Genomic DNA, 27,462 nt, shown 5'->3' on the forward strand with positions numbered 1-27,462 from the left:
AATTTGATTGCACTGTGTTCTGCGAGACAGTTTGTTGTGATTTCTGTTATTTTACATTTGCTGAGGGGTGCTTTACTTTCAACTCTGTGGTCAATTCTAGAATAAATGTGATGTGGTGCTGAGAAGAATGAATATTCTGTTGATTTGGAGTGGAAAGTTCTGTAGATGTCTATTAGGTCTGCTTGTTGCAGAGCTGAGTTTAGGTCCTGGTTATCCTTGTTAACCTTCTGTCTCCTTGATCTGTCTAATGTTGACAGTGGGGTGTTAAAGTCTCCCATTATTATTGTTTGAGGGTCTAAGTCTCTTTGTAGGTCTCTAAGGACTTGCCTTATTAATCTGGGTGCTCCTGTATTGGGTGCATATATATTTAGGATAGTTAGCTCTTCTTGTTGAATTGATCCCTTTACCATTATGTAATGGCCTTCTTTGTCTCTTTTGATCTTTGTTAGTTTAAAGTCTGTTTCATCAGAGACTAGTATTGCAACCCCTGCTTTTTTCCTTTCCATTTGCTTCATAGATCTTCCTTCATCCCTTTATTTTGAGCCTATGTGAGTCTTTGCACGTGAGATGGGTCTCCTGAATACACCACACTGATGGGTCTTGACTCTTTATCCAATTTGCCTGTCTGTGTCTTTTAATTGGGGCATTTAGCCTATTTACATTTGAGGTTAATATTGTTATGTGTGAATTTGGTCCTGTCATTATGATGTTAGCTGGTTATTTTGCCCGTTAATTGATGCAGTTTCTTCATAGCACTGATGGTCTTTACAATTTGGCATGGTTTTGCAGTGGCTGGTACCATTTGCTTCTTTCCATGTTTTGTGCTTCCTTCAGGAGCTTTTGTAAGGCAGGACTGGTGGTGAGAAAATATCTCAGCATTTGCTTGTCTGTAAAGGATTTTATTTCTCCTTCACTTATGAAACTTAGTTTGGCTGGATGTGAAATTCTGGGTTGAAAATTCTTTTCTTGAAGAATAATGAATATTTGCCTCCATTCTCTTCTGGTTTGTAGGGTTTCTGCAGAGAGATCCGTTGTTAGTCTGATAGGCTTCCCTTTGTGGGTAACCCGACCTTTCTGTCTGGCATCTTTCATTTCAACCTTGGCAAATCTGATAATTACGTGTCTTGGGGTTGCTCTTCTCGAGGAGTATCTTTATGGTGTTCTCTATATTTCTTGAATTTGAATGTTGGTCTGCCTTGCTGGGTTGGGGAAGTTCTCCTGGATAATACCCTGAAGAGTGTTTTCCAACTTGGTTCCATTCTCCCCATCACTTTCAGGTACACCAATCAAACGTAGGTTTGGTCTTTTCACACAGTCCCATATTTCTCGGAGACTTTGTTTGTTTCTTTTTCCTTTTTTCTCTAACCTTGTTTTCTAGCTTTATTTCATTAATTTGATCTTCAATCACTGATACCACTCCTTCCACTTGATTGCATTGGCTATTGAAGCTTGTGCATGTGCCACGTAGTTCTCATGCTATGGTTTTCAGCTCCATCAGGTCATTTAAGGTCTTCTCTACACTGTTTATTCTAGTTAGCCATTCATCTAATCTTTTTTCAAGGTTTTTAGTTTCCTTGTGATGGGTTCGAACATCCTCATTTAGCTCAGAGAAGTTTGTTATTACATACTTTCTGAAGCCTACTTCTGTCAACTCGTCAAAGTCATTCTCTGCTCAGTTTTGTTTCATTGCTCATGAGGAGCTGTGATCCTTTGGAGGAGAAGAGGCATTCTGATTTTTAGAATTTTCAGCTTTTCTGCTCTCCCCAACTTTGTGGTTTTATCAACCTTTGGTCTTTGATGTTGGTGACCTACAGATGGGGTTTTGGTGTAGATGACCTTTTTTGTTAATGTTGATGCTTTTCCTTTCTGTTTGTTAGTTTTCTTTTTAACAGATCCCTCAGCTGCGGATCTGTTGGAGTTTGCTGGAGGTCCACTCCAGACCCTGTTTGTCTGAGTATCACCAGTGGAGGCTGCAGAAGAGCAAATATTGCAGAACAGCAAATATTGCAGAACAGCAAATATTGCTGCCTGATCCTTCCTCTGGAAGTTTTGTCCCAGAGGGGCAGCCACCTATATGAGGTGTCTGTCAGCCCCTACTGGAGGTGTCTCCCAGTTAGGCTACATGGGGGTCAGGGTCCCACTTGAGGAGGTAGTCATTCCATTCTCAGATTTCAAACACTGTGTGAAAGAACCACTGCTTCTCTTCAGAGCTGTCAGACAGGGACATTTAAGTCTGCAGAAGCTGTCTGCTGCTTTTTGTTCAGCTATGGCCTGCCCACAGAGGTGGAGTCTAGAGGCAGTAGGCCTTGTTGAGCTGTGGTGGGCCCCACCCAGTTTGAGCTTTGTTTACCTACTCAAGCCTCAGCAATGGCAGACGCCCCTCACCCAGCCAGGCTGCCACTTCTCAGACTGCTGTGCTAGCAGTGAGCAAGGCTCTGTGGGCGTGGGACCCACTAAACCAGGCACGGGAGAGAATCACCTTGTCTGCCGATTGCTAAGACCTTGGGAAAAGTGCCATATTTGGGCGGGGAGTGTCCTGTTTTTCCAGGTAGTCTGTCGTGGCTTCTCTTGGCTAGAAAAGGGAAATCCTCTGACCTCTTGCACTTCCCGGGTGAGGCAACACACCGCCATGCTTCAGCGTGCCCTCTGTGGGCTGCACCCACTGTCCAACCAGTCCCAATGAGATGAACCAGGTACCTCAGTTGGAAATTCAGAAAATCATCTGTCTTCTGTGTCAATCATGCTGGGAGCTGCAGACTGGAGCTGTTCCTATTCGGCCATCTTGGAATACCTTCCAACTTTATCTGAGTGCTTTTGATTTCTTCTTGGTCATTTGTATGTCTTCTGTGGAGAAAAGGCTATTCAAGTCTGTTGCCTATCTTGTAACTGGGTTGTCTTTTTGTTGTTGAGTTCTAAGAGCTCTTTATATATTCTGGATACTAGACATTTATCAAAATATGGTCTGTAAATATTTTCTCCCATTCATTGGCTTCACTTTTCACTCTCTTTATGGTGTCCTTTGGTGCACAAACATTTTAATTTTGATGACATCCAATTTATCTATTTTTTTCTTTTGTTGCTTTGCTTTTCATATCATTACTAAGAATCCATCAACAAAATGAAGGTCATGAAGATTTACTCCTATGTTTTCTTCAGAGTTTGATGGTTTTAGCCCTTACATTTATGTCTTTGATCCATTTTCAGTTAATTTTCCTATGAGGTGTGGTGTAGGAGCCAAAATTAAATCTCTTGTTTGTATATGCCCAGTTGTTTCAGCATTTTTTTTTTTTTTTTTTTGAGACTATTGCCCAGCCTGGAGTGCAGTGGTGCAATCTTGGCTCACTGAAACCTCCACTTCCTGGATTCAAGCAATTCTCCTGCCTCAGCTTCCTGAGTAGCTGGGACTACAGGCATGAGCTGCCACTCCTGGCTTTTTTTTTTTTTTTTTTTTTCATTTTTAGTAGAGACGGGGTTTCACCACATTGGTCAGGCTGGTCTTGAACACCTGACCTCATGTGATCCACCCACCTCAGGCTCCCCAAAGTGTTGGGATTATAGACATGAGCCACTGAGCCCGGTCAAGCTTTTGTATAAGAGACTATTTTTTCCTCATTGGATGGTCTTATGAGTTTATTTCTTGACTCACGATTCTATTCTATTGATCTATATGTTTATGCAGCACCATATTGTGTTGTTTACTATAATTTTGTAGTAAGTTTTGAAATTGGAAAGTGTGAGCCCTCAAAATTTGTTATTTTTTCCCCAAGATTCTGTTGAGGTTCAGGTCTGTTACAATTATCTATGAACCTGAGAATCAGCCTTTCTAGTTTTGCAAAAAGGGTCATTTCGAGTTTGATAGGAAATGCACTGAATCTGTAGATTGCTTTGGGCAGTTTTGTCATCATAACACTATTAAGTCTTTCAGTCCATGACATGGGTTTTCTTTCCATTTATTTACATTTCTTTATAATATTTTGTAATTTTCAGTGTATAACACACTCAAATTTTCAGGTCTTTGGTTAAATTTATTCCTAAGTATTTTATTCTTTTCAATGCTATCATGAGTAAATTTTTTAAAAAATTTCTCTTTCAGATTGTTCATTGCTAGTGTACAAAAATACAACTGATATTTGCATGTTGATCTTGTACCCAGAATCTTTGCTAATTTTATTTATTTAGCTCTAACAGATTTTTATGAAGTAAAAAATGTTTTCTATAAATATAATGTCCTCTGGAATAGATACAATTTTACTTCTACATTTCCATTTTGTTTGCCATTGATTTCTTTTTCTTGCCTAATTGCTCTGGCTAGAATTTCTAGTATTGTGTGTGTGGAAAGCAGGTACACTTGTTGTTCCTAATCTTAGAAGCTGTTTCTCTCCATTGAGTATGATGTTAGCTGTGGCTTTTTCATAAGTACTAATTATTCTGTTGATGAAATTCTCTTATATTCCTATTTTGTTGAGTGTTTTTATGAAGAAAGGACATTGGATTTTGTCAAATGCTTTTTCTGCATTAATTGAGATAATCTTATAGGTTTTTTCCTTCATTTTATTAATGTAGCATTGATTGATTTTTTTTCTTTATGCAGAATTAGCCTTGTATTTCTGGAATAAATCCTACATGGTTGATATGTAAAATCTGTGTAAAAGGTGGTTGGACTAAGCTTTGGTAGGTTCTTAGTTTTTATTTTATATATTTTGAGGATTTCTGCATTCCCTATATTCATGGGGATGTTGGTCAGCAAATTTTCTTTTCCTTTTTTTTTTTAAAGACAGGATCTTGGGCTGGGGTAGTGGCTTACGCCTGTAATCCCAGAACTTTGGGAGGCCAAGATGGGTGGACCACCTGAGGTCAGGAGTTCAAGGCCAGCCAGCCAACATGGAGAAACCCCGTCTCTACTAAAAATACACAAAATTAGCTGGACGTGGTGGCAGGTGTCTGTAGTCCCAGCTATTCAGGAGACTGAGGCAAGAGAATCACTTGTACCCAGGAGGCGGAGGTTGCAGTAAGGAGAGATTGTGCCACTGCACTCCAGCCTGGCTGACAGAGTGAGACTCCATCTCAAAAAAAGCGGGGGGGTCTCACTCTGTCACCCAGGCTGGAGTGTAGTGGCATGATCATGGCTCACTGCAGCCTCAACCTCCTGGGCTCAAGCGACCATGCCTGGCCAGTTTACAAATTTTCTTCTCTTGTAATATCTTCATTTGGCCTTCGCATCAGGTAATATTTATATGGATTTATAGAATGAATCAGAAAATGTTCCCTCCTCTTCTTCCTTTTGGAAAACTTTGAGAAGGATTAATGTTAATTTTTCTTTTTCTGTTTTTTTTGAGATGGAGTCTCGCTCTGTCGCCCAGGCTGGAGTGCAGTGGTGCGATCTCGGCTCACCGCTACCTCTACCTCCTGGGTTCAAGCGATTCTCCGCCTCAGCCTCCCAAGTCGCTGACATTACAGGCGCATGCCACCATGCCTGGCTAATTTTTGTACTTTTGGTAGAGATTGGGTTTCACCATCTCGGTCAGGCTGGTCTCGAACTCCTGATCTCAAACACTCTGCCCGCCTTGGCCTCCCAAAGTGCTGGGATTATAGGTGTGAGCCACCATGCCTGGTCAATTTTTCTTTAAATGTTTTTTACAATTCATCAGTGAAGCCATCTTGCCCTGAGCTTATTTTTGTTGAAATAATGTTTGATTACTAATTCAAAAACATTATAAATTTGCTCAGATTTTCCATTTCTTCTTTAGTTAGTTTTAGTAGTTTCTAGGAATTTGTTCATCTAGATTATTTAATTTGTTGGTGTATAATTTATCATATTATTCTCGTGATCTTTTTTATTTATATAAGGTTTATAGTAATGGCCTAGTTTCTTACCGGTTTTCATAATCTGACTCTTCTTTTTCTCTGCTCAATCTAGGTAAATCTAGCTGAATGTTTGTCGTTTTTTGTTAATCTTGTTAAAAGAGCCAAATTTTGGTTTTATTGATTGTATTATTTTTCTGATCTTTCTTTCCTTTTTTTCTGTAATCTGTATTAATCCTTTCTTCTGCTAACTTTGGGCTTAGCTTGTTCTTTTTTTGTTTCTGGTTTCTTTTTTTTTTTTTTTTTTTGAGACGGAGTTTCACTCTGTCGCCCGGGCTGGAGTGCAGTGGCCGGATCTCAGCTCACTGCAAGCTCCGCCTCCCAGGTTTACGCCATTCTCCTGCCTCAGTCTCCTGAGTAGCTGGGACTGCAGGTGCCCGCCACCTCGCCTGGCTAGGTTTTTGTATTTTTTAGTAGAGACGGGGTTTCACCGTGTTAGCCAGGATGGTCTCGATCTCCTGACCTCATGATCCGCTCGTCTCGGCCTCCCAAAGTGCTGGGATTACAGGCTTGAGCCACAGCGCCCGGCCTTTTTCTGGTTTCTTAATGTGTGAAATGATTGATCTGGGAGATTTCTTTTTCTAGTTTAAAACATAGGCATATATTGCTATAAATCTCCCTCTGAACACAATTTTCACTATGTCCCATAAGTTTGGATATGTTCTATTTTTGTGTTGAATTACCCCAAAAAAGCATTTTCTAATTTCAGCTGTAATTTTTTCTTTTGCCCATTGTATGTTGTGTAAGTTCCACATTAATCGCGAAAACTGAGTTTTCCTTCTATTTTTGATTTCTAGTCAGAGAAAGATTGTAGTCAGAGAAGATGCTTTGTCTTATTTCAATCCTTTAAATCTGTCAAACTTGTTTGTGACCTAACATGTTGTCTGTCCTAGAGAATGTCCCATGTGCAACTCAGAAGAATGTGTATTCTGCTGCTGCTGAGTGAAACAGTCAGTGTATGTCCATTAAGTCTAGTTGGTGTGTAGTGTTCTTTAGGGGCTCTATTTTGTTATTCAGTATTGAAAATGAGGTATTTAAACTCCAACGATTATTATAAAACTATCTATTTCTTCTCTCATCTCTGTCAAATTTTCCTTCATGTATTTTGGGGTTCTTTTTTGATATGTACATCTGTAAAACTGACTTATCTTCTTGATAGATTGACCATTTTATCTACATATAATGTCTTTGTCTCTTGTAACAAGTTTTGACTTAGTCTATTTTGTTTGATATCATATAATCCACCTCAACACCTTTGTTACCATCTGCATTTCTACTAATTAAAAAGCACTTTTATCATTTTGCTTTTTTTCCCCTGTAGGCTTCATTTTATTTTTGTTCCTGAATTCAACTCATATTGCCTTCTTTTGTTCGATTTTTTTCTACCATACCATTTCCCCCCACTTATTACTCTTATTTTTTACATAAAGAATATATGGTAAAGAGAGGGGAAATGGACCAGGTGCACTGGTTCACCCCTCAGCATTTTGGGAGGCTGAGGTGGGTGGATCATGAGGTCAGGAGTTCAAGACCAGCCCAGCCAATATGGTGAAACCCTGTCTCTACAAAAAATACAAAAATTAGCTGGGTGTAGTGGTGCATGCCTGTAGTCCCAGCTACTCAGGAGACTGAGGCAGGACAACTACTTGAGCCTGGGAGGCGGAGGGTGCAGTGAGCCGAGATTGTGCCATTGCACTCCAGGCTGGGTGACAGAGTGAGACTCCATCTCAAAATAAATAAATAAATAAAAATAAATTAAAGGGGAAATGACTTGGCTGGGTGTGGTGGCTCACACCTGTAATCCTAGCATTTTGGGAGACCAAGGCAGGTGGGTTGCCTGAGCTCAGGAGTTCAAGACCAGCCTGGGCAACACGGTGAAACCCTGTCTCTACTAAAACACAAAAGTTAGCCAGGAGTGGTGGCCTATGCCTGTAGTCCCAGCTACTTGGGTGGCTGAGGCAGGAGAATTGCTTGAACTGGCGAGGTGGAGGTTGCAGTGAGCCGAGATTGCGTCACTGCACTCCATCCTGGGCACAGAGTGAGACTCCATCTCCAGAAAAAAAAAAGGGAGGTGAGAAATGACTTGCCTAAAGTCACACACAAAATTCCCTTTATTTCAGAAAATCTTTTTTTTTTTTTTTTTTTTTTTTTTTTTTTTTTTGAGACGGAGTCTCGCTCTGTCGCCCGGGCTGGAGTGCAGTGGCCGGATCTCAGCTCACTGCAAGCTCCGCCTCCCGGGTTTACTGCCATTCTCCTGCCTCAGCCTCCCGAGTAGCTGGGACTACAGGCGCCCGCCACCTCACCCGGCTAGTTTTTTGTATTTTTTAGTAGAGACGGGTTTTTTTTTTTTTTGAGAAGGAGTCTCGCTCTATCGCCCAGGCTGGAGTGCAGTGGCCGGATCTCAGCTCACTGCAAGCTCCACCTCCCAGGTTTACGCCATTCTCCTGCCTCAGCCTCCTGAGTAGCTGGGACTACAGGCGCCCGCCACCTCGCCCGGCTAGATTTTTGTATTTTTTTTAGTAGAGACGGGGTTTCACCGTGTTAGCCAGGATGGTCTTGATCTCCTGACTTCGTGATCCGCCCGTCTCGGCCTCCCAAAGTGCTGGGATTACAGGCTTGAGCCACCGCGCCCGGCCCAGAAAATCTTATTGAGTGCAAAATATGTGCCTAAAAGAGGTGAAAGACACTAGAGAAAAATAGTGCTACAGCTCTTAACCTCACCGTATTTGCATTTTTTCAGGAGAGACCAGGTTTTCTCTTTATTTAAACCTCCAGTTTACTTGATATTTTGCTCCTTTAAAAAAACAGACTTTATGGTTAGAGTAGTTTTATGTTCACAGAAAAATTTAGTGAAAGGTAGAATGCCCATAGGCCTCCTTGCTCCCATCCCAATACACACTCCCTCCTTCACCGCCAATAATCTGAGCCAGCGTGGTGTGTTTTCTACAATCCATGAATCAACATTAACACACTGTTATCAACCAGTGTCCATAGTTTTACATTAGTGTTCACTCTTGGTGTTGTACATCCTGTGAGTTTAAACAAATGTATCTACTATTATAGTATCATACAGACTAGTTTCAGTGCCCTGAAAGTTCCCTGTGGTCTACCTACTCATCTCTCCCTCCTTCCCACTGAACCCCTGGCAACCAGTGATCTTTTTACTATGTCCATAGTTTTCCCTTTTCCTGGATATCACAGAGTTGGAATCATACAGCATGTAGGTAGCCTTTTCAGATGTGTTTCTTTCACTTAGTAATATGAATTTAAGTTTCCTCCATGTCTTTTCATGGCTAGAAACTGGGTGTATCATAGTTTATCCATTCACCTACCAGAAGATATCTTCCAGTACACCACTTTGATTCCCTTATTTCCATTTCTGTATATATTTTTAGTTTTTGTGTTAGTGTTTACTTTGAGGAATAACGATTAACTGTATATCAACCAAATTTTAATTAAATACCAACTGAGTTTCATAGTATACAAAGATCTGCTCCTCTACAGCTCTGTTGTGCCCCTCTTCCCACACTTTATGTTGTAGTATCACAAACTGCATCTTTATATATTGTGTGTCCATTAACATAGCTTTGCAATTCTTGTTTCAGGGGTTTGTCTTTTAAACTATTTAGCAAAATGAAAAAGGAAGTTATAAACCAAAGGGTGTTTTTATATTTCACTATGTAGCTACATTTGCCATTGCTCTTTATTTTTGCAGGCTTTTGAGTTACTGTGTGATGTCCTTTTGTTTCATCCTGGAAGACTCTCTTTAGGATTTCTAGAGCAGGTCTATTTGTGAAATACATCAGTTTTTGTTTAGCTGGAAATGTCTTAATGTCTCAATTTTTGCTGGATATGGTATTCCTGGTTGACTTTTTTCTTTTATCCCACTGTCTCCTGACCACCATGGTTTTGATGAAAAACTGATTATTAATTTTATTCAGGATCTCTTGTATGTGATGAGTCATTTTGCTCTTGCAGCTTTCCAGATTGTCTCTTTTTGTTTGGTGTTCAATAATTTGACTATAGTGTTTTTAAGTATGGATCTCTTTGAGTTTGCCCTACTTGGTGTTGTTGAGCTTCTTGGATGCATAGATTCATGTATTTCATAAAATATGGGACATTTTGGCTATTCTTTCTTTCTTTCTTTTTTTTTTTTTTTTTTTTTTTTTTGAGATGGAGTCTCACTCTGTCCCCTAGTCTGGAGTGCAGTGGCACAATCTCAGCTCACTGCAACCTTTACCTCCCAGGTTCAAGCGATTCTCCTGCCTCAGCCTCCCAAGTAGCTGGGATTACTGGTGCCCACCCCTATGCCTGGCTAATTTTTGTATTTTTAGTAGAGATGACGTTTCACCATGTTGAACAGACTGGTGTTGAACTCCTGACCTCAGGTGATCCACCCACCTTGGCTTCCCAAAGTGCTGGGATTACAGGCGTGATCCACTGTGCCCGGCCTATTATTTGTTTAGGTAGTCTTTCTGCTACTTTCTCCTTGTCTCCTCTTTCTGGGACTCTGGTTATGCATATGTTGATCTACTTGATGATGTCACACAGGTCCCTTAGGCTTGGATCACTTGTCTTCATTCTTTTCTTTTGTGCTTCTCTGGCTGCATAATTTCAATTGTCCTATATTCCAGTTTGCCCTGCCCTGCCCTGCCCTTCCCTTCCCTTCCCTTTTTCCTTTCCTTTCCTTTCCTTTCCTTTCCTTTCCTTTCCTTTCCTTTCCTCCTTTCCTTTCCTCCTTTCCTTTCCTTTCCTTTCCTTCTTTCCTTTCCTTTCCTTCCTCCCTCCCTCCTCCTTTCCTTCTTCCCTTCCTCCCTCCCTCTTCCTTCCTTCCCTCTCTTTTTTCTTTCTCTCTTTCTCTCTTCCTCTCTCTCTCTCTCTCTCTCTTTCTTTCTTTCTGATGGAGTCTTGCTCTGTTGCCCAGGCTGCAGTGTAGTGGCATGACCTTGGCTCACTGCAACCTCTGCCTCCCTGGTTCAAGAGATTCTCCTGCCTCAGCCTCCCAAGTCACTGACACTACAGGCATGTGCCACCATCCCTGGCTAATTTTCTTTGGATTTTTAGTAGAGTCAGGGTTTCAACATGTTGGTCAGGCTGGTCTCAAACTCCTGACCTCAAATGATCTGCCTGCCTCGGCCTCCCAAAGTGCTGGGATTACAGGTGTGGGTCACTGCACCCAGTCTGATTATTTCTGGTGCCTGTTTAAACCTATTGTTGCAACCTCCTAGTGATTTTTCATTTCATTTCAGCTCCAGAATTTATAATTGGTTCTTTTTTGGTAATTTCTTTCTCTTTACTGATATTCTCTATTTGGTGATACTTCATGCTGCTGGCTTCCTTAGTCCTTTGTACATGGTTTGCCCTAACTCTGAGCATTTAAAATACAGGTGATTTAGTTTTTGTCCACTAAGTCCAATGTCTGGCTTCCTCAGGGATAATTTCTATTAATTTCTTCAGAGTATGCTTGTGAATGGTTCATACTTTCTTGTTTCTTTGCATGCTTCATAAATGTTTGTCAAAAACTCAGCATTTTGATAATTACAATGTGGCAACTCTGCAAAGTAGATTCTGCCCCCACCCTCCACCCCTGCCAAGGGTTTGTTGTTGCTATTTGTTGTGGGCTGTTGTTATTTGTTACTGACTTTTCAAAACTACTTTTGTAACATCTGTATTGTTTGTTGTGTGAGGCCGCTGAAGTCTGTTCCATTAGCTTAGTGGTCAGCTAGTATTTTTAACAGAGTAACCTTAAATGCCGAAAACCCCCAACCCATAAAAGAAAGAGGGAAAATACAAACAAACAAACGAAAACGTACCTACAGAAACTCTTCCAGTCTTTAGAGATTGGCTCTGTGTTGGTATACTCCTTTAACACTTAGCCAGGTTGTTTATACTTCTGTCTTAACTTTCTCTTCTTGAATGTGCACATCTTGAAGGTCAGCCAGAAGTGGAGGCTTAGGGTCTTCTCAGGCCTTTTCTGAGCACCCCACCCATGCTGGGCATGCACGTGATTCCCTGGTACACGCAAGAGCTTTTAAAGGCCCTATTCCCCCACTTATGTTCTTCCTCAAGCTCTTCCTTCCCAGACTTTTTGGTCTTTCTATTGCTTGTCTCAGGCTGCTACAGCCAGTACTTTTGCCCTTGCTGCTCTTGGCAAATGCCCAAATGCAAATGCTACCCTTGCTCTAGTCCCTCAGGGAGCTGCCAGCCAGGCCCAACGCTCCCGTTTCTTTGAGAACACAGTCTGTGTTGTTCACTCTGGCACTAGCAGCCTGTGTCGGGAATTCATGCTGCCAACTTCATGGCCACCAGCGATCTGGAGAAGGAGGGATGGCAAGTAGGCAGTTTAAAACACCACAGCGCTCTCGTAGTACACGGCAGCAGCTTCTTTCTTCATTATACTTTCCCTGGTTGCTGTAAGTTTGTGGCTAGATTTCAGAGTTCTGTAAAAGTTGATTAGGACAGCTTTTGCCAGTTGTATTTGTGGAGCACCGGAATTCCTTACTATGCCATTTTTGGTGATGCTGCTTCTCTCATAATTCTTAAAATTTTGATTTTGTACTCATAGAAATAACTTAATTTCTTTTAGACATTGATTTTAATAATATATCACTCTTACATACATGTAAAAAGGACAATATAAGTAAATTGCTTAAGATATTCCCAGATGCTTTCATGTTCACTCACTGTCTCCTCTGAATCACTTTTCATTTCAGAGTCATTGCCCTGCGGGTTTTTATACACCACTGCTCGCCATTCCATCAAGACAGCGAGCGCTGTAGCATTTCTTTAGAAAGTGCTCTCCACCATCATTCTCAGGATTCACTCCCAGCCACTGGCACCCATATGTGGACAAAGACAAACATCCTAACTGACACTCTGGACAACAGTGATTGTCAGATGCATCTGAATTTCAATAAAATATTTTAAAAAGTGCATTTAATAATTGACAAGATGTGGGATGTATTTTTCCTGAGAAGTCAGATGAGGAAGTGATTAAGTCAGTCACAGAAAGCACCATCGAGGCAGACACCATTTTAAGCCAGTCTGTAACAAATGGAAGGCTCTTGCCAGCAGAGTGGTACGGAGGAGAAAGAGCTCTCGGTAGAACCATCAGCTTCACACACAGGAAACCAGGCAGGTCCTGGTATTTGGAGTTGAGTCAGGTGCCAGTTGTTGTGAGAGGAAACTGACTTCTTGAAGTGGGCAGTGGAGGGCTCCCACTTGAGAACCGAAACTCCATTCTCTAGGCCAAGAAAGCTTCAGCAGATTCTAAGGAACACAGTGATGTGACAGGCTCTCTTGGGCGGCCATCTGGAGAATGGATTGGACAGGGAGAGCAAGCTGTGAGTCCAGACCTGCTGCACCCTTCCTGGGGGAGCAGGTGCAGCTGCAGCATCACTGTCACCAAGGAGGCAGCTGGGGACCTGGGGTGCAAGGAGACTGGCAGAGGGGCTGCCGGGTGTGGGCCAGGGACGGATGAATCCACTTGATGAAAACGTAGGCTGGGAAGAGAAACTGCTTTTCCTTTTCTGTTGTGGAGAATGTGAGCAGGTATTTGGCAGGTGGGACACCCAACCCACAGAATCCAATGCCTGTTGTCAGCTCTGGCTATTTTACAATCTGGGGACTCAGCCTCTTAGATGCTAGAAGCTGAAGTACACATATAAATTGTTACCAGTCACAGCAGGTTTCAATGACATGCACATGCTTTAACAGCATGAGGGGTGCGTGACCCCAACAAGCAATAATTTTGTTCCTTTAACTCTTGTCCTTCCTTTTCCAAACTCACACATTGGCAATAAGGTTCATCCTAAAAAAGTCAGTATTTTTGGACATAAACATGTAACATATAAAAATTTCATGGCCAGGTGTGGTGGCTCATGCCTGTAATCCCAGCACTTTGGGAGGCCAAGGCAGGCAGATTACCTGAGGTCAGGAATTGGAGGCCAGCCTGGCCAACATGGTGAAACCTCGTCTGTACTGAAAATTACCTGGGCATGGTGGCACACGCCTATAATCCCAGCTACTCAGGAGGCTGAGGCAGGAGAATTGCTTGAGCCCGGGAGACAGAGGTTGCAGTGAGCCAAGATTGTGCCACTCTACTCCAGCCTGGCCAACAGAGCAAGACTCTATCTTAAAAAAAAAAAAAAAAAAAATTCACTACGGTGACACAAAAACACAGAAAAATAAGCCGTGGTTAGAATAGCCTGAAGGCAGAAGGTAAACAAAACCATCTAATCTGATAGTTGAGAATAACAATCTGAAGAAAGCACTAAAAAGTTTCCCATCTCTTGAAACTTCATTTCATATTTACGTTTAGAGAGCAGTGCTCAAAAATGTTTTATTTTTTCAGACTACAATTTGGAGCAGAACTGCTCTTCTGCCATCTGAAGTATCCAAATATGATCCCTAGGATGAGAGACAGCTGAATTGTGGTCAACTTCATCCTATGAATGAAGGGAAGTCAGACTGGCTTTCAGACCCAAAGAGCATATATTAACAGCATATATTAACTCAAACACATTTTAACAGTTTTCAACCTCCTGAATTTCTTTCTTTCTTTTTTTTTTTTGAGACGGAGTCCTGCTCTGTCGCCCAGGCTGGACTCAGCCTCCCTAGTAGTTGGGACTAGAGGTACCTGCCACCACGCCTGGCTAATTTTTTGTGTTTTTAGTAGAGACGGGGTTTCACGGTGTTGGCCAGGATGGCCTCCATCTCCTGACCTTGTGATTTGCCCGCCTCGGCCTCCCAAAGTGCTGGGATTACAAGTGTGAACCACCGTGCCTGGCCTTTTTTTTTTTTTTTTTTTTTTTTTATACGGAGTTTCACTCTGTCGCCTAGGCTGAAGTGCAATGGCGTGATCTCGGCTCATTGCAAATTCCGCCTCTAGGTTTCAAGCGATTATCCTGCCTCAGCCTCCCAAGTAGCTGGGATTACAAGGCACCTGCCATCATGCCCGGCTAATTTTTGTATTTTTGTAGAGACAAGGTTTCACCATGTTGGCCAGGCTGGTCTTGAACTCTTGATCTCAGGTGATCCGCCCACCTCGGCCTCTCAAAAGTGCTGGGATTACAGGCGTGAGCTACTGCGCCAGGTCTAGGCAAGAGCTTTCTAACCGCTTTCTGTAAAGCACCTCAATATGCATCACTGTCATGTAAACTCAACTTAGTGTTAATAAATGTAGCTTTGGGAGGCGGAGGCAGGTGGATCACCAGGACAGAAGATCGAAACCATCCTGGCTAACACGGTGAAACCCCGTCTCTACTTAAAATACAAAAGTAGCGGGGCGTGGTGTCATGCGCCTGTAATCCCAGCTTCTCGGGAGGCTGAGGCAGGAGAACCGCTTGAACCCGGGAGGCGGAGGTTGCAGTGAGCTGAGAGCATGCCACTGCACTCAAGCCTGGCGACAGAGCGAGACTCCATCTCAAAAATAAAAAGTAATTATATTGACTATCGGAATCAGTAAATCATCTCACTGAAAATAGTCTGAGTTGTTTTTAGGAGGATATGGTTATCCCTTATAAATATTTATTTTGCATTCCCTAAGTGATTAGGGAGGGCTTTAATAGTGTTTCTGTGGCTTCTTAAATATATGAGAACGAAAAAAAATTGTGCTAGAACTTTTTCTGGATGTAAGTCCACACTTACATGCATTGCTGGATTCGAGTCTTAATAGGTAATTGTGTGACATCATCATTGCGTACCCTCTCAGTAACTCTAAAGAAATACATTTGTTCTTTAGGAAACCTATTAAATATCCCATAATGCAACATTAGAAATGACCTCTGGAACTGACTGCAGAAACTGCGCACAGTTAGTAGGCTTGGTGTTCTGACGCAGATCTGGTGAGAGGTCTACGGAGGAAGAGACTCGACATGGAGCAGGTGTGACTAGGGATAGTGATTTAATAGATTTGGGCTGGGCATGGTGGCTCACGCCTGTAATCCCAGCACTTTGGGAGGGTGAGGCCGGCGAATCTCTTAAGCCCAGGAGTTTGAAACCAGCGGAGACAACATTGTGAGATCCCATCTCAATTTTTTTTTTTTTTTTTTGAGAGGGAGTCTCGCTCTGTCGCCCAGGCTGGAGTGCAATGGCACGATATTGGCTCACTGCAACCTCTGCCTCTGGGGTTCAAGCGATTCTCCTGCCTCAGCCTCCTGAGGAGCTGGGATTACAGGCACGCGCCACTATGCTTGGCTAATTTTTGTATTTTTAGTAGAAATTGGGTTTTACCATGTTGGCCAGGCTGGTTTCAAACTCCTGCCCTCAAGTGATCCGCCCACCTCAGCTTCCCAAAGTGCTGGGATTACAGGCATGAGCCACTGCCTCCGGCTTAAAAAACCTATATTTTAAATTTAAAATAATAAATGGGTCTGACCAGAAATGCCTGCCTCAAATTGCAGGACACATGACAAAGCCCATCCTTACTTAAGACATTTTCAGTGTGCTGTGGGTCTACCGGGATGTAACCCCATCGTAAGCCAAGGCCCATCTGCACCCTGCTATAGCTACTGGTAGATATCTTACCTGTCTCCCAAAAGGGACCCAACTACTTTAGGTTCAAGGAACTTTTTTGGAATATTTAACAGGGAAAGAGCCTGGAACTAAACACAGGTCTAAGGCAAGATACCGCCACACGATGGCACTGCTTCCGTGGACCTGGAAGAGACGCGGGCGCGGGAGCTGGGGGGGGGTGGGGGGGGGGCGCTGGGCTCTGCGGGGTTGGGGAGTGGCGTGCGGCGGGAGAGCCCGCACCTCCAGGGGGCCGGCGGAGGACACGATGTCGTGACTGCGTCTCCCCCATCTGCTCTGCTTTTGGCGAAGGGGTCGCGCTGCCTTTTCGGCCAGGACGCAGCAGCCGCGTCGCTGGGCCTCGACCCCCAGGGCCGGCCGGACCCGGGACCTCCGAGGAGAGCAGCGAGAACCGGCCCGCATTCCCCGAGGCGCCCGAGTGCGGTGCGAGCAGCCCTCTCCGCCTGCCAGGCCGCCGCCTGGGGACCTCAAGACGAGGCTGTGGCTGTCCCCACGTCCCGTCCCCCGCGCCTCTTCTCGCATCTGGTCCCACGGTGGAGGCGCGGGGCGAGGGTCTCACACGCGTGCCCACGGTCGGGGGGCGTCCTTGAACGCGCAGGTCCTCTCCCACGTGTCCCCACCCCCCCGCCCTCCGGCGACAGGAGCCGGCCTGCGGCGCGCGCGGTGTGGCCAAGTCCTTGTTTTGATTTCACTCCCAGCCCCTAGGAGCGAGGAGGTTCCAAGCCCACAAACAGGAAGGAGAGAAGGCCCTGGAGTGCGGGCAGAGGGAGTGTCATTCCCAGCAGCGCAGCGCGGGCCGGCCAGGGCCGGGGAGGGGGCACTAGCGCGCGTACCCTACTGCAACGCGCCTGGGGGTCCCCCGGGTCTGGGAGGGGGTCCACGGGAGGAGCAGAGAGAGGACGTGCCCCTGGAAGGCTCGGGGCAGCTCCGGGGGGCTCCCAGGGCGCCCCCGCCCCTTCCCCCGCGGCCCTGGGGCGCCCCCGCGGTGCCGGAGCCGGGGCGGGGCGTGCACGTCAGCCGGGGCTAGAAAAGGCGGCGGGGCTGGGCCCAGGGAGGTGACAGCCGCTCTTGGACGCAGAGCCCGGCCCGACGCCGCCATGAGCGCCGCGCTCTTCAGCCTGGACGGCCCGGCGCGCGGCGCGCCCTGGCCTGCGGAGCCTGCGCCCTTCTACGAGCCGGGCCGAGCGGCTAAGCCGGGTCGCGGGGCGGAGCCAGGGGCCCTAGGCGAGCCAGGGGCCGGCGCCCCCGCCATGTACGACGACGAGAGCGCCATCGACTTCAGCGCCTACATCGACTCCATGGCCGCCGTGCCCACCCTGGAGCTGTGCCACGACGAGCTGTTCGCCGACCTCTTCAACAGCAATCACAAGGCGGGCGGCACGGGGCCCCTGGAGCTTCTGCCCGGCGGCCCCGCGCGCCCCTTGGGCCCGGGCCCCGCCGCTCCGCGCCCGCTCAAGCGCGAGCCCGATTGGGGCGACGGCGACGCGCCCGGCTCGCTGCTGCCCGCGCAGGTGGCCGCGTGCGCACAGACCGTGGTGAGCCTGGCGGCCGCAGGGCAGCCCACACCGCCCACGTCGCCGGAGCCGCCGCGCAGCAGTCCCGGGCCGACCCCAGCGCCCGGCCCCGCCCGGGAGAAGAGCGCCGGCAAGAGGGGCCCGGACCGCGGCAGCCCCGAGTACCGGCAGCGGCGCGAGCGCAACAACATCGCGGTGCGCAAGAGTCGCGACAAGGCCAAGCGGCGCAACCAGGAGATGCAGGAGAAGCTGGTGGAGCTGTCGGCCGAGAATGAGAAGCTGCACCAGCGCGTGGAGCAGCTCACGCGGGACCTGGCCGGCCTTCGGCAGTTCTTCAAGCAGCTGCCCAGCCCGCCCTTCCTGCCGGCCGCCGGGACCGCAGACTGCCGGTAACGCGCGGCCGGGGCGGGAGAGACTCAGCAACGACCCATACCTCAGACCCGACGGCCCGGAGCGGAGCGCGCCCTGCCCCGGCGCAGCCAGAGCCACCGGGCACCCGCTGCAGTTTCTTGGGACATAGGAGCGCAAAGAAGCTACAGCCTGGACTTATACCACCACTGAACTGCGAGAGAAGCTAAACGTGTTTATTTTCCCTTAAATTATTTTTGTAATGGTAGCTTTTTCTACATCTTACTCCTGTTGATGCAGCTAAGGTACATTTGTAAAAAGAAAAAACCAGACTTTTCAGACAAACCCTTTGTATTGTAGATAAGAGGAAAAGACTGAGCATGCTCACTTTTTTATATTAATTTTTACAGTATTCGTAAGAATAAAGCAGCATTTGAAACCGCCCCTGCTTCCTATATTCGCAGTGACTCCCGCCCGCCCGCCGGTGGCGCAGGACCCGGCTGGGGAAGGGTGCGTTCCGGACCCGCAGCCAGCGAGCACCAGGGAGCCCGGGCGCCAGGTGTGTGTGTGTGTGTGTGTGTGTGTGTGTGTGTGCGCGCGCGCGCGCGCGCGGGCGGGCGGGCGGGGGGATGGGGAGTAGGCCTGAGCTGCTCAGGAGAGAGGGTCTGTGTCGCTTTTGAAACGCGCTAAAGGCTCCCTCCTAGTCTTATTTAACTTGCTTAAGCTCGGTGGAGCACGGCTGAGCTCAGGTAAGCTAGCAGTTTTCCAGCAGAAGGTGCGCTCCCCAAGACGTGGGGAAGGGTTGGCTGTTTGGGGGGCCCCTGCTAAGAACAGTCCAAGAGCTCCCTAACTGTAGAGGCTGCTGGAGGGGCGAGGGGCAGAAGCCCGGCTGAATCATCTTCCCCTTTCCCGGGACTTTGCTTTCACTTTCCTCAGTCTTGTGGACAGTCAAGATTTTCAAAAGTGCTCCAGAAAAGCCGGAATAGTCATGTAGTGGATTAAAAGGGCAGTCAAAAAACTGCTTTTAAGACCAGCTGTCTTGCCTGTAATTGCAATGTTTTAAGATTTAATTTTAAAAAAGCCTTCTGCCTTTACCCCAGGAACACTTGGTATCAGGCACCATTTCTTGGTCATAGGCTGCTACGTGTTTCTTATTAACCATAGCCTGTCATGATTATATTTCTATGAGGAAGGCAACAAAATACAGTGTCCAAACATGATTAATTCTTGGTTTAAATCTCTGCCAGCAAAGCAAATGATAACGGACTGTTCCTTAGTCTGTGATCTTTGCTCTCCGTGCACATTACCCAGCCTGATTAAACAGGTGTGTGGTGGAGCCAGCTATCCCCACCACCATTCAGCAGAGCGACGATCAGACCGGTTCAGAGAGCTACACTTTATGGGTAACAGTTTCACCTCTGATACAGTTCCCTAGAACATTTTCCAAAAAGTAGTGAACTGCAAAGTGCTTAAGTTTGACATTTATTGTAATAGAACAGTAATATAGTATGGGGCAAAGGTTTACGCTTTGCAGGGTATTCTTTGGGGGAATGTTAAAACAAATACTGTAAGAAAAACATGCTCAATCCTGGTAAAATGTTCAACTTGTTAAAATTACAAATGAACAAAAGTTTTTCTTCTCATATATTGCCTAAATACCAAATGAAGAGCTTAAGCTTAAGATTCAACGTGAAAACAAGAGTATGTTCCTAAATTTGCAGAAAAAGATAAAACTGTAAAAAAAGGCATTTTGATTTACAGTTCACAAAACTATATCTTAACATTTCCCCAGAAAAAGACGTTTCAAGATCGTAAACTACATTCACTGTGTCTATAGTTAACAAGTAACTACCCCAAATCACCACCACCACCACCCTTGCAGCCACATTGCAAAGTTCACAGATCCTGCGGCAACTCCTGGTGTTCTGCAGAGGCCCCTCCTGCACTCAGAAGCTCGATTTCCTCCAATCCAATGCAGCTGGTCGGGTGGGCGGTTACGGACTGGACGAAACAATTTAACAACCCCACCTCCTTTCCCAGGACACTCTTCACTTCGTAGCTCTGCAGTGATAAAAGGCATGCTGGTTAAAGCAAACAGCCTGGGACATACTGTTCCCAACAACACGGAAAACCAGAGAGCCAGAGTGGGAATGCCCTTTCCCCAGTCCACAACCTTCCATGCCTCAAATGGCTGAGAACAGTGGTAGGAAAGAGAAACAAATAAAGAGCTATTACATATATATATATCCATTTATTTTAGCAAGTGAAGGAACTACCCCATTTTGCTAAATGAATTCTATTTTTACTTGGGTGGGACATGATGCACACAGGCTCTGCTGGGAAGGCCACGGCTGGGCACACAGTGCCCACAGCTGTCTCCCACTTCCTTTAGGACACTTCCTCAATCTAGCAACACTTCCCGTCAAGGGATTTCCTGGTGCTTTGCCCCAAACTTCCTTCCTTAATAGGATCCCATTTCTTCTAGCGTTAAACTGGGCTAAAATCCTCTGTGTTTTTGTAATGAGACTTCACTTTTTCTTCAAATTCTTTTTGGTTAGTCCCAGGTGAGTTTCATCTCCAGATAAGACAGGTACAGGGAGTCCTTGGCCCCCATCCCTGACGAAGCTGAGAGGGTGTGGTGCACCCCATTATAGATGAAGCTGCAGAATGACGCTGCGGGTAGGGTTGAAAATAAAGGCTCAAAAGCACTGAGATATTGCAGCTGTCTTTCTGGGAGATTAAAGCCCTAGAAGGAAACGCCATTTGCAGTGTAATATCATGGGCACCCCACACCCCTCCTCTGTGCAAGGCACTTGGCAGTTGCTACAGCAGTTCTGTTTGGTGTCTGTTAACTCATCCCTCCCATCATTATGGTGTCATGGCCAAAGAGACTGAGGCTGGAGAAGCCAGACAATGTGGCCAAAGCAGGCAGAGTGTGGCTCCTTCAAAAGTGCGTGTCTCACTACCTTTCCCTGAGTTTGAGCTGGCTTCAGTGTCTGGCTTCTCATGAACAGAGTGCAGTGGAAGGGACACCAAGTGATGTTGCATGCTTGGTTAGGAAAGGTGCCCAGCTTCCAGCTGGCCCTTGGGATCCACACACATGCTGTGAGGGAGTCCAGCCAGAGCTGCAGCCTGGACATAGGAGCCTTCTGTGACTCCTGTCAACCTTGGGCGCTAATGCCCAGTGGAGCCAAGGGGAGCTATCCTGATGGAGCCCTGTCCAAACAAGAGTTCTGTGCACAGAATGAATATTGATGGCACCAAGTTTTGAGATGGTTTGTTTTGCAAAAATATATGTCAGGATCAGTCTGGGATGTGAACGCTACTGATGCCAACTCGTGGGGGGACTTTTATTTTCCCATTTGTAAGACAGGCATGATGCCTATTCACTGTGTTTTGTCAAGAGTTTTGGCTTCCTTGGTGAAAAAGAATAAAGTCAACAGAATGGTTTAATGTAATGGTGGGGGCAGTGGGTGTTACTGGTCAAGACAGGTGAAGAGACGGAACTTGGCGATGGAAGCTGAGGCCTTCCCAAGGGCTCTGAGGTGGCATGGACGGCAAGTGCAGCTGCTTACTCGCTCCCAGCCACTGTGAGTAGAGCTGGGCATGGGGTAAAGAGCCTCCTAAGTTGTCTACTTCCAGGCTTAGAACTTACCCCACAGTCCACTGGTGTTGGCCCTGAAACCAGAGCACCCAAAAAGGTGATAGTAAGGGGTTTATTACGAGCTCATGTGGGCCCGTCACTGAAGAGATGGCAGTAAGCAGGACAGACTCTCCAGGCTGCTGGACTGGAGGTGACACCAGTGGGTATAGAAGCAGAAGCAGGGGGTCACCGCACAGGGAGGGAGGGTGGAGGTGGCATGCTGGACATCCTTCTGTTGTCTAACAGTTTCAGTTAGTCTTGCACGTTTGTGCAAGTGTGAAACAGATGACCCTGTGGTCTTCTGGAGTAAAAGTACACAATTCTGACTTGGAAAAAACCAGCAAAAAATCATTTATTTGTAAAATGTTAGGTTTGGCTATATTATCTGTAAATGGAGTTTAAAATTGTTTATTATTTTTTTTTTGAGACTGAGTCTTGCTCTGTCACCCAGGCTGGAATGGAGTGGTGTGAGCTCTGCTCACTGCAACCTCTGCCTCCTGGGTTCAAGCAATTCTCCTGCCTCAGCCTTCCAAGTAGCTAGGATTATAGGCGCACACCACCATGCTGGCTAATTTTTATATTTTTAAGAGAGATGGGTTTTCACCATGTTGGCCAGGCTGGTCTCAAACTCCTGACCTCAGGTGATCTGCCCAACTGGGCCTCCCAAAGTGCTGGGATTACAGGTGTCAGCCACTATGCCCAAGTAATAAATCTTTTATGTGTGGGAGAAATTAACATGGAGAGTGTTAAACAACCATATCAGCAGACTCCCAAGCACTATTCATATGAATGTGCGTCTGCACAGGTGTAAAATGTGCTCTCTCTTAAAAAATCACTACATATGTTCCTTTAACTTTTCCTTTTCTGAAAGCTAAGGAAACAAACTTCAAGTTCCATGTCACAATAATGTTACTATTGAGAAATGAGATGCACAACTACAGACAATCCTATTGTTTTCACATATCTTGAACATATTACAGTACAGGCATAAAGCTTGACACTCACATATCTTAACCGAAACAGTACATTTGCCCCAGGGAATGGAGTCACTGATCTTGTGGAAAGCCCCAATTTGATTCTCTGAATTTTGGTGAATGTGCATGCTCACCCAGAAAACTGACAGAATCCATACTGGGTATCTCTCAGCTAATGTCTCTACCTAGGCCCCTCTGGCACCTATCTTCTATCAGCTTCTTTCCAGATCTGGAGTAAAGACCTGATCAGCCACTGTGAGTAGAGCTGGGCATGGGGTAAAGAGCCGCCTAAGTTGTCTACTTCCAGGCTTGGAACTTATCCCACAGTCCACTGGTGTTAGCCCTGAAACAGAGCACCCAAAAAGGTGATATTAAGGCCGCTGCCACCCTCTGGCTCTCACCCAATGCATACACATACACACATGCACACACATACACACATGTACGCATATGTCAAGCAAATGTGCATACACAGCATAGTCAAGTGGACACATATGCACATGGGCATGGGCAAAAGTGCTCTGAAGCACACACACTGCAGAACGTGGACACACGTGCACTCAGGTACACACACCTTTGAGCTCTTTATAAGCAGGGCTTTTACCTATGGGAATATTCTAGTTGACAAGTTAAATGTATAGGAGGAACAAGCGCCTTAGCCAGAAGGAAACCAAGTGAAGGAAGGAGGATTTCTGCCAGGGTTCCTGGTCTCTGGATCTCTAAAGAGGGGTGGGGATCGGAAGGGGTGTCAAGCACTGTCCATTGCTGGAGGCTTCCTGGATGGTGACCAGCTACGGCCAGCAGGCAGCTGCTGCCACAGCACTGCCCCACCCTTCTGAGTAGCATGGAGCAGCTGGAGAGCTGTGTGCCATGCCCAGGTGTTGTTGGTTCAATCTGTTGAGGTTGTGGGTTTTGGTTCATTTTGTCATGCGTTCTCAAACGCGCATTTCAAATGCTTTCTCCCAACATTCTCCATCAAGATGCATTCCCTGAAAACTCAGATATGCCATCTTTAGCACCTACTCAAACCCCCCTAGTTGGAAACTTCTACCTGGTCAGCTGTGGGCAGTTCCCCCCTTTCTGGGCACTGCCTCCTCCTTTCTTCCTCCCTCCCCACAGGACTCAGACAAGGAGACAAGGAATTGGCCAACAGGCACCGCTGTGTGGTCGGTTGCCTGCTATACACTTAAACTTCCTTAAGGACAGAAAAGCACATATGCTGTTCCCCATTATGCCCCTTGGGCTGGCTCCCAACTCTGCAGGTGGTCACTCTGTGGGGCAACAATGACTTTCCCTCTGTGGAATGTCTTTGCCTTGGGCACTGCACTCATCCCTCTAGCAGGGAAATATGGGCACTACCTTGCTGGGACATTGGGAGGTTGAAGGGGGAAACGTGAGAATGCAGTAGGCTCAGTTCCTGACCCGTGGTGATGACTCACCTTTTGTACCACTGGGGAACACTTGCATCATGATGAGCCTGCACAGTCCAGCTTCAGCATCAATCCCTGTGTGCAGCAGCTCAGGGACAGTTCCGAGCTGGAGCTCGGGGACACTGAGGAGCTTTAAAGCTGGTGGGTGTTGTGCCAGGAAGGAGCAGAAACTGTTTTTTTTTTTTTTTTTTTTTTTTTTTGAGCTGGAGTCTTGCTCTGTCGCCTACGCTGGAGTATGGAACAATCTCGGCTCACTGCAACCTCTACCTCCCCAGTTCCAGTGATTTTCCTGCCTTAGCCTCCCAAGTAGCTGGGGTTACAGATGAGCACCACCTCCCCCAGCTAATTTTTTTGTATTTTTAATAGAGATGTGATTTCACCATCTGGACCACCAACAGCCAGGCTGGTCTCGAATTCCTGACCTCAGGTGATCTGCCTGCCTCGGCCTCTCAAAGTGCTGGGATTACAGGCATGAGCCACCATGCCCAGCCGAAGAGCAGAAACTCTTTAGAGCATGCAGGTGATTCTAGTGTGTAGTCACTTGTGATCCTCAAAGATCCCGCTCACAGACTTATCCATGTTCCAATTTAATCCAACTCTGATAGACATGGTTTAGATGAGAGAGGACAAACTGCTGCTCTACCTCATGGGGCTTCTGGCCCCTCCTGAGGTGCAGTGGGCGAGAGGGTGGCAGGGGTAGTGGGGGAGGGAGGGGTCTCCATAGGACAGGTCAAGTCACCACAAATTTGGGTTGGATACTTGGGAGGCTGAGGCGGGGGGATCGTTTGAGCCCAGGAGTTCGAGGCTGTAGTGAGCTTATGGTTGTGTCACTGCACTCCAGCCTGGATGACAGAGTAAGACTCTGCCTAAAAAAAATAAAAGAAAGTATTCTGGCTAGACTCTGGCCATGGGGACCCATTAGACAAAGACCTCTATTTGACCACAGAGCTCCAGGCACGACTGGCCTCCCCAGTCACCCCACACCCTTCCAGTGTGGCCCAAGTCAGCTCCCTGGATGTGGAGCCCACTCTGGTTCCAGATGTCTCTTGTGAACTGGGGCTGTGCCCAGGGGCCACTGAGTGGCTGGTCCCTTTCTGTGGCTATTCCATGAGCCACTTGTGGTGCTTTTAAATGGCTTTGTTATGACACAGGTGGCATCTCCAGGACACATGTCTCATTTATGAGGTTCAAATTTCACACAGCAGAAACTCTTTGGCCCATCAATTATATATTTAGGTGGCTTTTCTTGGAGAAGCCACCCTGCTTTACTAAGCTTCACCACAGTGACTCTCAGGGCAGGACAGTCACATTGCTGGTTATTCAGAGTCTGGAATACCCAGTGTTTAAAAAAAGAAAGAAACAAAAAAAAGCATCTTGGGGAATTCCATCCTATTAACATGACACCTTGGCAGTAGGACTCCAACCTCAAGAATGTGTTTCTGTAATCAAAGCCAGGGGGCAGGGTGGGCGCAGTGGCTCATGCCTGTAATCCCATCACTTTGGAAGCCCAAGGTGGGAGGGTCACCTGAGGTCAAGAGTTCCAGACCAGCCTGGCCAGCATGGTGAAACCCAATCTCTACTAAAAATACAAAAATTAGCTGGGAGTGGTGGCTCATGCCTGTAGTCTCAGCTACTCGGGAGGGTGAGGCAGGAGAATCGCTTGAACCTGGGAGGCAGAGGTTGCAGTGAGCCGAGATCATGCCACTGTGCTCTAGGCTGGACACAGAATGAGACTCTGTCTCAAAACAAATGAACAAACAAACGAAAACCAAAACAAAACAAAAAGCCAGGGGACAGCTTCCTGCATCTACCTCAAGGATGATCCAAAATAACCTCATTTCCACAGAGGAAAGGAACCCATCAGCCTGAATGGCAGACGTATCTGCATTTCACTCTCGAGTATCTATACCACTTCCTAGTGGGATGGGTTGTAATGGAACACATTTGGGAGTGGGGGCTTCCTCTGGGGATAAGTTGCTCATGCAGGCTACTGAGTGTGGGGCCCCCTGGGCTGGGCCCCCTACACTTACCCCATCTTCACCGGCGGCAAACCTCAGCAGGGAGGAAATGCTGCGCTGCAACAGCTGCAAGAGCAGAAGCAGGGCTGGGTTAAACTTCTTCCAGTACAGTAAGTGCTCAAGTTAAATCACTCATTCCCGAAAATTAACACGTTACCTCCAAACCACCTGTCTTCAGAGCTTCAGTCTCACAGTCTTAGATCAAAGATGTGTTTTAACATGGAGAGACTGTGTTCACACAGGATGCATCCTCCCACCTTTCCTAGGGAAGCTCCTAGGACCTAGAGGGAGCTCCAGATGCAACCCATCCCAGCCGAGTCCCAGCGCCTCTGCAGGTGTGAGGAGGACGTGCACCTGCTTCAGCTCGGTCTCACCTTCCCTATGTTGGAGTGAGCTAGGAGTGAGTGCGTGCTCTGGCCTGGTTCCTACCTTGACCTTCACTCTGCACTGGGGTCTTGAGCGGCAGTCCAGGAAGACCTGCAGGTGCCTCTTGAGAATAGGAGATGTGACCACCCGGGAGCAGTCCCCACAGGAAAAGGCGCCTCTGGTACATGAAAAGCCAAGGAAAGACAAGGCCCCGGGAGGCACAAGTCAGGAAAGCTCCAGTGGGAGACATTTTCCTAAACATGAGTGTCTGCTGAGATACAAAACGGGGCTTTACTCTCAGAATCAAGTTTCTGAGACAGGACTGCAGCTGCCTGGACTCAGCCTGTCCAAGGGATGAACATCAACTTCGAGTAGCACTGGCTAGAGGCCGATGAGGGGAGCAGAGGAGGGGATGCTGAGCCTCCCAGGAAGGGAAGTCAGGGCCTGGAAGGCCAGGTGTCAGGCTCTCCCTGGCCTGGGAGAGCAAGTCGGCTCTCAGCTGCCAGCACAGTCACTGTTTTGTGCTACCATGCATGCCTGCACATGCGCTCATCTCTTCCACACGGTCCAGTGATGGCTTGTGTAAGGCCACCAGCCCAGGCGTGCCAAGGAGACATTTGCTCTTTGCTTTGTTTTGTTTTGAGATGGAGTCTCGCTCTCGCTCTGTCACCCAGGTTGGAGTGCAGTGGCATGATCTCAGCTCACTGCAACCGCCACCTCCCCCTGGTTCAAGAGATTCTCCCACTTCCGCCTCCTGAGTAGCTGGGACTACAG

General features: G+C 46.7%; 2 protein-coding genes across 6 annotated transcripts in view; one reads left to right on the top strand and one right to left on the bottom strand.

Moving 5' to 3' along the window:
- The first annotated feature begins 17,079 nt into the window (after window positions 1-17,079).
- Window positions 17,080-18,700, top strand: CEBPD (CCAAT enhancer binding protein delta). The gene has a single exon (XM_030937331.1). It carries the CDS (start codon window positions 17,493-17,495, stop codon window positions 18,300-18,302), a length of 810 nt encoding a protein of 269 aa, XP_030793191.1. The 5' UTR covers window positions 17,080-17,492; the 3' UTR covers window positions 18,303-18,700.
- Window positions 18,701-19,638: 938 nt separating this feature from the next.
- SPIDR (scaffold protein involved in DNA repair) overlaps window positions 19,639-27,462 on the bottom strand; it is a 471,127-nt gene continuing 463,303 nt past the window's right edge. For 3 of the 5 annotated variants that reach the window (XM_030937328.1, XM_030937325.1, XM_030937329.1), the window contains 3 exons: window positions 26,752-26,866; window positions 26,335-26,388; window positions 19,639-20,318 (listed from right to left, as the gene is read on the bottom strand). In XM_030937328.1, coding sequence (XP_030793188.1) covers window positions 20,154-20,318; window positions 26,335-26,388; window positions 26,752-26,866 — 334 coding nt within the window. In that variant the 3' untranslated portion in view covers window positions 19,639-20,153. The remainder of the gene's footprint in view (window positions 20,319-26,334; window positions 26,389-26,751; window positions 26,867-27,462) is intronic. The other 2 variants (XM_030937326.1, XM_030937330.1) reach the window with 2 other exon arrangements.

Source organism: Rhinopithecus roxellana, chromosome 9 (genome assembly GCF_007565055.1).
Source record: "Rhinopithecus roxellana isolate Shanxi Qingling chromosome 9, ASM756505v1, whole genome shotgun sequence".
Lineage (NCBI taxonomy): Eukaryota > Metazoa > Chordata > Mammalia > Primates > Cercopithecidae > Rhinopithecus > Rhinopithecus roxellana.